The sequence below is a fragment of the Aquarana catesbeiana genome, linkage group LG09, assembly GCF_042186555.1.
Source record: "Aquarana catesbeiana isolate 2022-GZ linkage group LG09, ASM4218655v1, whole genome shotgun sequence".
Taxonomy (NCBI): domain Eukaryota; kingdom Metazoa; phylum Chordata; class Amphibia; order Anura; family Ranidae; genus Aquarana; species Aquarana catesbeiana.
The window spans coordinates 109067264-109079303 of record NC_133332.1 but is presented as its reverse complement, the minus strand read 5'-3'; the positions used below and the strand labels follow the sequence as shown (position 1 = coordinate 109079303).

The 12040-nt window shown below is 40.4% G+C and overlaps 1 protein-coding gene across 1 annotated transcript in view; it reads left to right on the top strand.

Annotated features, from left to right (window-relative positions):
- LOC141107999 (sodium- and chloride-dependent neutral and basic amino acid transporter B(0+)-like) overlaps positions 1–12040 on the top strand; it is a 56765-nt gene that overhangs the window by 21359 nt on the left and 23366 nt on the right. Inside the window, exons 5-8 of the mRNA XM_073599143.1 lie at positions 959–1088; positions 2971–3103; positions 6762–6902; positions 8139–8367. Coding sequence (XP_073455244.1) covers positions 959–1088; positions 2971–3103; positions 6762–6902; positions 8139–8367 — 633 coding nt within the window. The remainder of the gene's footprint in view (positions 1–958; positions 1089–2970; positions 3104–6761; positions 6903–8138; positions 8368–12040) is intronic.

Sequence of the window (12040 nt, the reverse complement as noted above, 5' to 3'; positions counted from 1 at the left end):
CAGATCCAGAGGCTCACAAGGTTAGTCAGTGGAGTGGATGGCAGCAGATGGCGTGGGGGATGCAGGCGGCCTCGTAGGCCACAAGATGGCGGCGGGCCGCTGTTGCGGCGAGCAAGTCCCTGGGGATCTACAGGCGGCCTTCTGATGGCTCTCTCCCAGTCTACCCCCTCTGGAGAAGCTGCCCTAGATGGATGATGGTGAAGCCGCCGCTCGCGGCACTCTAGTGTGGAGGATGAATGTGATATAATAGGCCGCAAGATGGCGGCGGGTCCTAGCTGTGTGGAGCCGGCTACGGGCCAGATAATAACACCAGTGGCCAGCCGGGATCCACAATATAGGCTGTGATTGTGGCAGGGGGTGCCCAGGGACCAATTGGGCTGATGTAGAGGCTCACCAAGTTGATTAGTGCAGAGGATGGCAATAGATAGTTTCAATAAATGAGATTTTACCTTTAGAACTAAAAATGTTTCTCTTTTTTTTCTAACGAACAGCTCAGCCTTTCTGCATACTTGTTTATCCATCTGTTTTTTTATTATAAGGCTGTACAGAGATCATTCCTGTACGTCCTTCTATCTGGCCTTTACTGTATATAATATATATATATATATATATATATATATATATATATATATATATATATATATATATATATATATATATATATATATATATATATATTTACTATTTCAGGAGACCACCACTTAATAAGTTACCTGTAAAGCAGTTAAAAACATTCCAGGGTTAACTATGACATCTAACTTATTGACAGGTTTCTTCATTTGATTTTAGAAACATAGGTGTTTTATCTTTATGGTGGTGATAACAACGCTAGACAACTATTACCAGTATTTATATACCTGACATTGTGCTAACAAGACAGATTGATTATTAAGGGTTTTGTATAAGCAATACTCTTTAATTGTCCGCTCCTGATTTATAATATATTTTGTGTCCACAGGTTTTTGTAACACTACTGAACAGCCAAATGAAAGCGTAAATCTTACCTGGGTCACAGAAAACAATTACACATGCTTGGCAAACACGACTGTGTTCATGGAGACTGAACTTCCCAGCAAACAATATTGGGAGTAAGTACATCCAAGCTGTTACAAATCGATAGTGTGGGACAGATGACTTCCATTTATAATAGTTTGCAGCTAAAGCTTGGTGGTAGGAATCAGATGGCACTATATGAACCTTGCACATATGGGTGGTGAATTTGCTATTGCCAGCCAACATGTAGCTAGCAATCTTTGCATGATGTTTTTACTTGTTAATAGAGACAAAGGGGTTGATTTACTAAAGGCAAATCCACTTTGCACTACAAGTGCACTTGGAAGTGCAGTCGCTTTAGATCTGAGGGGTAGATCTGAAATGAGAAGCTCTGCAGATTTTATCATCCAATCATGTACAAGTAAAAGTGCTGTTTTTTATTTTCCTATTTTCCTTGCATGTCCCCCTCAGATCTACAGCAACTGCACTTCCAAGTGCGCTTGTAGTGCAAAGTGGATTTGCCTTTAGTAAATAAACCTCATAAATTGATAAAGCATGTGCAACTCAAATATCAGACAATCAAACGACTTTTAGCAACTGCCAGAACAATTAAAGAGAAGTTTGAGATCTCAAAAAAACAAAACAAACACACATACTCATTTGTTGGATGCAGCATTGGTCTGATGCTGCATCTGTCCCCCACCGCCTCTAAGCCTGAGAACTAAGCGATCAAAGACCATTGAATGCTCGGTTCTTGGTCTTTAATGAGCAGAAAGCCAGTGTCAGTCACCACCTTTCTGCTCTGCTCCTCCAGCGCTCACTGGGGAGCTGAGCTATGGAAGGGTTGGGAGTGGCTGGCTAAGGCTCTCATTGGCTGAGAGGCTGAGCCTGCTGCCGGTCTAAAATCTGGGTCAATCCTGACTTCAAAGTTGGGTTCTCTCCAGAGCCTGGAATGACGTCAGCCGATAGCGGACTTTGGCCTGCTTTCAGCTGAATACAGGTTACAGGAGTGCAAAACTAAGTACACTTCTGTGACCCACAAAAGGAGTAGGTCAAAAAAGTGTGCCTAATATAATTATTAATCAGATAATGCAAATAACTAGCGATTATAACCTCTTGTATTTACGTCTTTATCCTTTACACTGCAATAAAATATTCTGTATGCTCCATTGGTAATACTAACCTGTTAGAAAGTTGTAGAGGTGGTGGCTACATTGAATAAGCAGAGTCTCGCCAATCAGGCAGTATACAGTATTATAGAATCACTATCAAAATAATAGCAGGCCAACTTGAAAGAATATCTGTACTGAGAAGAGTTTGGAAGCTGCCATTACCAAACACCTTCTAAGCATGGTAGCTCTCTGACTTAAGTACTTTCTGATTTCCTGGCCTGAAACAAGAAGCTTGAATAATCTGGTTAGACAGGATTGTATAAAACTCTCATTAAAGACAAAGTTACTGGACTTTCTAATCCAAAAATGGTTACAGGGTTTTCTAAATCACAATAGCAACTCAGTGAGTTTGTCTCCTTGTTTTTTGTTGGCTCACAGAAGATTTTCAGCATGAGGATTGGAAATTTTCAATGGAGCTTGGTTAAATATTACATTTACTTGACCTTTTCTAAGCTAGGGCTTTTAACATAAATTTTCCAGGTGTCTCAGTTTAGAACATATATGAGTAAGCTGTGCAGTTGCCTAATAGGATTCATACTTCCTTATGTGAATTATGCTATCTGCTCTGAAAACATGGGGGCATGTGAGTTATTAACCCCCCATACCCAGGCTGAGCTGTAAAGCTCCAGAGTAGCAAAGCGGTTATAGAATATATATATATATATATATATATATTCCAACCAATATGTTAACAAGATCCTATGCATTTCTATTCAGTTTCCTAAAACATAAAAATGATTTGTGTTTTTCTGATCTGTACCAGTAGCCTTTTTATACTGATGATAGACTTTGTTATCTTTTGTAGTAAAGTGGCACTTCGTCGATCAAGTGGACTTGATGAAACAGGAAATGTTGTCTGGTATTTGGCTCTTTGCCTCCTCTTGGCATGGGTAATAATTGGTGCTGCTTTGTTCAAGGGTATAAAGTCTTCTGGAAAGGTAATACCCTTCTTACTAAGGTTATTCTGTGCATTATATGTAGTACTTTATATTGTTAATGAAAGCATGATACATAAATTACTCACAATGAGAGAAAAGATAGAGATCAGCTGAAGAACTGATTCAGTGATCAAATAATGTCCTCTCTTTGATTGTTACATACACATACTTTTATCCTATGAGAAGTTATTTGTATGCAACCAGCTAAAACCTCTGGTAAAGGTGCTTATCACTGCTTTGTCAGTGCAGGTTAAACCAAAAGTTTACAAATTTGTATAAAAAAAAGAAACTAATGGACTTTACTGGCAATGAAGGGGCTCACATAAATATTCATTTAAAAGTAAATGCTTTATGGACCTTACTTGCATCTGGTGCACAGTCATGTTGGAACAGAAACGGACCATCCCCAAACTGTTCCCACAAAGTTTGGAGCATGATATTGTCCAAAATATCTTGGTATGCTGAAGCCTTAACAGTTCCTTTCCCTGGAACTAAGGGGCCATGCCAAACCCCTAAATAACATCCCCACACCATAACCCCCCTCCACCAAATGATTTGGACCAATACACAAAGCAAGGTCCATAAAGACATGGGAGAGCGTGTTTGAGGTGGAGGAACTTGACTGGCATGCACAGAGTCCTGACCTCAACCAGATAGAACACCTTTGGGAAGAATTAGAGCGCAGACTGCAAGTCCGGTCCGGACATGATGCCTGACCTCACAAATGCGCTTCTGGAATAATGATCAAACATTCCCATAGACATACTCCTAAACCTTGTGGACAGCCTTCCCAGAAGAGTTAAAGCTGGTATGGGCCAACTCAATATTGAACCCTATGGACTAAGACTGGGATGGCAGTAAAGTTTATGTAAAGGCAGGCGTCCCAATACTTTTGACAATATAGTGTATATTGATTTGTTTATTAGTTAAATTGGTATATAATGTGGCCATGAGTACTCAAGCAATGGTCACCAGGACAAGCCATGAGGTGGCATTTCCCTGAAGGGAAACAACCAACAATGTAAACCTGACAGAGGTTTTAACACTTCTGCCCTATAACCAAAATTAAAATGTTTTGGGTTAACACATTTTAAAAGACATGAGGATATCAATGATAATGATAAGCCTCTTCAAAGCTGAACTGTGATCATGCCGAGCTTCCACTTCATGAAAGTCATATTCAAAGTCAATTAGCTCCTGTACATAATTAGTTATATCTGACATAAAACTATATGGTATACCACTCTCTTATATAGTATACCATTAACAAGCTGAACATTAAATTGGCTACACCAGTACTGCTACAGAACAATCAACCTGTAGCAGTACTAAAATGCATGCCTTTAGCAACATAAAGCAATAGCAAATATTATCCCATAAAGTCAAGAATATGAACTCAAGTCTCAAGATGTAACCTAATGAAAAGTACTTCTGTATCTTCTGTATCTGCCAATAAAGCTCTAAACCAATAAAATCATTGGCCTGTAAATGATATACGCAGCCATGCATTAAAACGCATTGCACCGTAAACCATTAAGAGAGACTGCGTCATAAACTGTACAGATGAACCCAGCATGAAATTATATTACCTCATAAAGAATCCATTTCTACCAAATATTAACATATACTACTGAGGTAGCTTAATACTTTGCACTCAAAAATCAGATTATATTTGGGTTGGTTTAAGTTGGCTACTAGATGGCTGTCTGCAGTGTGAAATATTTTGAACCTTACTTTTACTATTAAATATATATATATATATATATATATATATATATATATCAATATAGGGATTATTAGTTCAGTGGTGTTGAGTCATGACAGTCTAAACTGTGGTTAAAGTGGAGTTCCACCCATTTAAAAGTCAGCAGCTCCAAAAAGTGTAGCTGCTTACTTTTACAGACTCTCCCACGGTCCAGCGATGCGGCCGCCCCTGGCGTGCGTGGCGTGCCCACTAGCCCGTGATTTAAAGGGGACGTACAGGTACGCCCATTTGTGCAGCCGTGTCATTGTGCCGTCGTCGTGCGCTGGTCAGCAAGCGGTTAATTGTATGGATGTTTTATTTGTAGTGTCGTTTTAATTTTGTTATTTGGTGTTAATGGCTGTTACTGGTAATTTTGTTGTGTTTTTGCATCTTGTTCAGTTTATTGTTGTGATCTTGTGTTCTCTTTGTTAAGTGTGTCTGTGTCGTAACAATTTCCCTTTGGAATTACTAAAGCATTTAGTATTCTGTATTGAACTCCAGTCTGCTTTGAAATCTTTGCCTGGGAAATACCTTGCTGGTGCAGTATTACTACCTTGTGTATTGTTGCTGTGCTCAGTCTTGCAATGGTGTATGACCTGTGACATGAAACTGTCTTCCAGAACCTCACCTTAGCAGCAGATTTTGGCTGTTCCTGTTAGGCTTCCTACACAGCTGTTTCTGTTTCAGTTATTGACTGTGTTTTAACCTATATTTGAAATCGATGATCATTAGCACCTACTTGGTATACTTGATTAATACACCTGACTGTGATCCTACAAAATCTCTGACTTTGTGCAAGTGTAAGAATTGATGCTGGTTTAAAGGCAAAGGTTAGTTACACCAAATATTGATTTGATTTAGATTTTTCTTCTGTTAGCTCGCTTTGCATTTTGTAAATGGATAAACATAAACAATTAAAATGTATATTTTTGAGTGCATTCTTACTTTACAGCATTTCTTCACACCTGCCTAAAACGTATGCATAGTAGTGTTTGTGTTTTTAAATTCAAGTGGAAGTCAAAACCCAACTATGCCTAAATCTACTCCAACCTTTCCTGAGCCTATTCTATCTACCCTGTAAAAGGAAAGATGCCTATACTTACCTATCCTTAAGTCACTTGATCGGGACCCAGCACCACACCACTGCTAAAGATCCAGATATAACTTTATTCCAATAAAAGTCAGGGGACAACCCAAAAAGTAACCAAAGCCAAAAAGCCCCTTTCATCTAGGGATAAAAAAACAGGGGGCTAGAAAACACTTTAGGACATCTCCATGTGAATTCAATATCAATAAGGAAGGGAAATTTTATTGATATACAAATGATATGGAGATCTTTCTATCCCTAATGAAGGGGTCATTTTGGCACCTGAGCACAGACTATAGACCAATTTCTATGACCTTAACAAGTAGTAATAACGTTTTAAAATAAGCATTCTAGCTGCTTGTACTGTGAAGCAATTCATCCTCAAGGCAAACGACAAAATACTCTACAGTTGGGTTTCAGTTGGTTACTAACAACTTGGAAACACCTGCCGTGTGTTTATTACATTAGATGACTGTCAGGCTGCAAAGATTCTGCCATCTATAAAAGGTAAAAAGGAAAGAACGTATGACTTCTTTGCCTCTGTTGTGAATTTTGAATATAAATCTCTCCACAAAGCCCTCAGCTACAGAGGCAAATACAGGCTTATTTTAAAGTGCTTTTATCCTTTACTGCCGATACTTTAATATGTATAGCCTGAGGATATGCTCACTTAAAGTAAGTTAACTTTTGGTTATAAAGATGTGGTGTGAACCTGCATTGTTTTAATACATATGCTAACCTACCAGTTGAATCTGTAATACCTGTTTTAGAAGTTATCTGATAAAATGAAGAATAGTATGCTGATCTTGTGATGTTTGTTTTGATAGGTGGTGTATTTTACGGCCATATTTCCCTATATTGTACTATTCATTCTTCTGATACGAGGAGTTACGCTGGAAGGAGCCTCTGACGGAATTAGTTTTTATATTGGAACGCAGTCAGACATTTCAAAACTGGCTAATGCGGACGTAAGTTTCCAAACTGTAAACAAAGATAATGGGGTTGATTTTCTAAAACTTGAGGGTGCAAAATCTGGTGCAGCTGTGCAAGGTAGCCGATCAGCTTGTAACTTCAGTTTGCTCAATTAAGCACTGAGAAAGAAACTTGGAAGCTGATTGCTTTCTATGCAGAGCTGCACCAGATTTTGCACTCTCCAGTAAATCAACCCAAAAATATTAATCATAGAAGTGTTATATGAATATGTTATTGCATTATTGTAAATTACTAAAACAGTGGTCTCAAACTGAAAAAAAAAAAGTAGAAGAATGTTTTATAATGTCATTAGATGACAACCGTTTTTTTTGTTTTCAATTTTTTCTCCTAAGAGAATAAATTTAATTTCCCCTTCAAGCCAAAAGGAGCCTTCATTATGATGGGTGAAAGTCAGAAAATATAGACTTGGGATCTGATTACATCAAATCCAGTCTTATTATTTGCAGTCAATTTATTTAAATAATAATCGAATTATTGTTCTTTCTAATGAAAGTCTTAAAGAGAAATCATTAAGAAACAAATCCATGAATTTACGTAGAAAAGAACATGGCTCTAATGCCCTCTACACACGATCGGACATTTCGACAACAAAATCCATGGATTTTTTCTGACGGATGTTGGCTCAAACTTGTCTTGCATACACACGGTCGCACAAAGTTGTCGGAAAATCTGATCGTTCTGAATGCGGTGACGTAAAACACGTACGTCGGGACTGTAAACAGGGCAGTAGCCAATAGCTTTCTTCTCTTAATTTATTCTGAGCATGCGTGGCACTTTGTGCGTCGGATTTGTGTACACACGATCAGAATTTCCGACAACAGATTTTGTTGTCGGAAAATTTTGTAGCAAGCTCTCAAACTTTGTGTGTCGGAAATTTGATGGAAAATGTGTGATGGAGCCTACACACGGTCAGAATTTCCGACAACAAGGTCCTATCACACATTTTCCATCGGAAAATCCGACTGTGTGTACAGGGCATTACTGTTATCCATAGAAGGCAGAGAAGTATTTTATTCTTGACTGGGTCTTAGAGGAATGGAATCCAAAGAAGGGCTGCTGTAGGCATCATTTCCAAGGTGAAAGGCTTTCAACTTGAACAGTAAAAGAAGGAAGCCCCTTTAGGTCAATGATTTTGTTGGGTTACTTAGTAAGGTTACACTGCAGGTATGTAAATAATCACAATGATTTTAATATTTTGTTTCTTGTTGAAGGTTTGGAAAGACGCTGCTACGCAGATTTTCTTCTCACTGTCAGTGGCATGGGGTGGACTGACAGCTCTTTCGTCCTACAACAAATTTCACAACAATAGTTATGGCGATGCCATAATGGTGTGTGTAACCAACTGCCTCACCAGTGTGTTTGCTGGATTTGCCATCTTCTCTATACTTGGTCATATGGCTTTTAAAGCACAGAAACCAGTAAAAGACGTAGTGGACTCAGGTAACTAATCCAAATGTAGCTTACTAACTGCATGTTTTAGCATGGCTGTGTATAATGGCATAAGCTTGAGATAATTCTAGCAATGCACTTTTGCAGTGAGGCTTTTTGGCACTAAGAGCCATCTGGTATTTATAAGCACTCATTAAATTAAACACATAACATTTATGTGTCTTTTTATTTTTCTTACTATGTATTATATGCAGATTGCCTATCATAGGGAACCCCTTCCATGGACGGAATGACAATCAGCTCTTGTTGCAATTGTGATCCCTAAGGCCCCTTTCACACTTTTGAAACTTTTCCTGCAACTTTGGACATCAGAGTTGCATGACAAGTTGTACCCCATGAATCCCAATGATAACCATTCATATCTGTGCGACTTAAAGTCGCACCGACTTCAAAGTAGTCCCTGTACTACTTTGGTCCGACATTGATGCAAAATGAGGTCCATAGACCTCAAGTTTACACAGGCATTCCCTGAAATCACGGCCACACCAGAACATCCCTGCACAGGCGGAAGCCGGAACATCCCACATCCATGCACAGGCACAAGCCGGAACATCCCACATCCATGCACAGACAGAAGCCAGAACATCCCACATCCATGCACAGGCGGAAGCCGGAACATCCCACATCCATGCATAGGCAGAAGCCGGAACATCCCACATCCATGCACAGATGGAAGCCAGAACATCCCACATCCATGCACAGGCGGAAGCCAGAACATCCCACATCCATGCACAGGTGGAAGCCGGAACATCCCACATCCTTGCACAGGCGGAACCCAGAACATCCCACATCCATGCACAGGCGGAAGCCGGAACATCCCACATCCATGCACAGGCAGAAGCCAGAACATCCCACATCCATGCACAGGCGGAAGCTGGAACAACACACATCCATGCACAGGCGGAAGCCGGAACATCCCACATCCCTGCACAGGCGGAAGCCAGAACATCCCACATCCATGCACAGGCGGAAGCCGGAACATCCCACATCCATGCATAGGCAGAAGCCGGAACATTGCACATCCATGCACAGATGGAAGCCAGAACATCCCACATCCATGCACAGGCGGAAGCCAGAACATCCCACATCCATGCACAGGTGGAAGCCGGAACATCCCACATCCTTGCACAGGCGGAAGCCAGAACATCCTTCATCCATGCACAGGCGGAAGCCGGAACATCCCACATCCATGCACAGGCAGAAGCCAGAACATCCCACATCCATGCACAGGCGGAAGCTGGAACAACCCACATCCATGCACAGGCGGAAGCCGGAACATCCCACATCCCTGCACAGGCGGAAGCCAGAACATCCCACATCCATGCACAGGCGGAAGCCGGAACATGCCACATCCATGCACAGGCGGAAGCCAGAACATCCCACATCCATGCACAGGTGGAAGCCAGAACATCCCACATCCCTGCACAGGCGGAAATTACACTTGCAAGCAGGGTTTTGACTTACACACAAATTCCACCTACGAACAAACCTACAGTCATCCTACAGGTATCATCCTGGTACCGTTGTTTAGAGCCAGCGATCGGCTATCCAGATATAACAACCGATGCGGCTAAAAGCCGCTCGGCTGTTATACCGGAGCAGCGGGGGGGGGACACCGCTCTTACCGGGCCTCCATCGGGAGGCCTGGTGACCAATCCGGTGCCTCTGGCGGCTGGGGGCGGGCTGGAACGAAGCTGTGGGCGGCTTCGTTCCAGCCTTATCATTGTAAACGCGGAAGCGATGTCATGACGTCACTTCCCGTTTACTCGGCTGCCAATGGCGCCCGTTTTAAAAAGATACACAGTATTCAGAATCACCGTTTTCGGCGATCTGAATACTGTGAAGTGCAAAGGAAGGAACGGGGGTCTTTTAGACCCCCGATCCCTCCATAAAGAGTACCTGTCATCACTTATTACTGTCACAAGGGATGTTTACATTGTGACAGCAATAAAGGTGATCAAAAAATGTTTTTTTAAAAAAGACATTTTATAAAAATAAAAATAAATAAAATAAATAAGAAAAATTTTTTTTTTTTTAAAGCGCCCCCATCCCCGCGAGCTCGCGCAGCAAAGAAAATGCATACGGAAGTCGCGCCCGCATATGTAAACGGTGTTCAAATCACACATGTGAGGTATCACCACGATTGTCATAGCGAGCGCAATAATTCTAGACCTCCTCTGTAACTCTAACCTGCTAACCGTAAAAAAAATTTAAAGCGTCGCCTTAGGTACCGTAGTTTGTCGCCATTCCACGAGTGCGTGCAATTATAAAGCGTGACATGTTTGGTATCTATTTACTCAGTGTAACATCATCTTTCACATTATACAAAAAAATTGGGGTAACTTTACTGTTTGGCTTTTTAAAAAATAAATGAAATTGTCCCTTTTCCCAAAAATTTGCGTTTAAAACACTGCTGCACAAATACCGTGTGATATAAAATATTGCAACAATTGCCATTGTATTCTCTAGATTCTTTGCTAAAAAAATATATATAATGTTTGGGGGTTCTAAGTAATTTTCTAGCAAAAAATACGGATTTTAACTTGTAAACACCCAATTTCAAAAATAGGCTTAGTCATGAAAGGGTTAAAGTCTATGGTCCTCAAGTTGAAATATGAACTTTAGTAGTGCATGAACTACTTTGAAGTCACTGCAACTTTAAGTCACACATATCTGAATGGTTATCGTTGGAAAACATGGGGAACGACTTGTCATGCGACTTTGATGTCCAAGGTTGCGTGACAAAGCCTCTTTCCCCTCTGTCTTCACCTGGTGATCTGGCCAGTAACACACCTCCTGTATTAGAGTGCCACCACTCTGGCTGAAGGAGCAAAGAGGAACACCTTTGGACAGCAGCGTTGTCAGTCTGGGGGAAGGGGAGTGTTAGATAGACTAGCAGATTTAGACACACTAACAAATTGAAGCCAAAATCTAGCTCACAAAGCAGTTACGCAAACAGTTACAGCAAGATTTTTTTTTTTCTTTTGGGATAAAGGTTTTACATGACAAAAACAACGCTGATCATTGTAAGCACCCCTGTCAGTGGTAAATGGTTGGTCTCAACAGTCTAAATGGCTACATCTGAAATAGAGCTTGTTCTGTTGAAAACATCAGACTTACTGTCTGGATCACCAGGAAACAATAAAAGAAAGAAAGTCCAAAAAAGAAAAAACTAATGCAGCCACTGCATCTAAGCAATAGTAACCTGCAATATATTGTTTGCTTTTGGGTTTAATATGGCTTTAACAATAAAGTAATGTGTCTAAAATAGTTCAGAAATAATAATTGCATGAATTGGTAGCCTTAGGGTTCTATTTATAAATGTTTTCGCACATTTTTCTAATTGGATTTAATTGGGAAAACATACAAATCTTAGGTGAAAGTAGTGTGAATCTTGCGCAAAAATATAAAAAAACCGACCCCTAAAATACAACGCACACAACACAATGCAGAAACATGCTGGTTATGGGTTCACTTTCTCCTGGCCAACTGTCCATACTGTAAGTAACAGATAAAACTTATACTAAGTATTTATACTTGTATACTGAGTCAGGGACATTATGCTGAAAGAACCTCAGGGGCAGGGAGTGATGTGAATGGTTGTTTGTATGAATCAATGCTATATGCTATATTCTATAAAGCACCTTTTATTATGAGGTCTGTA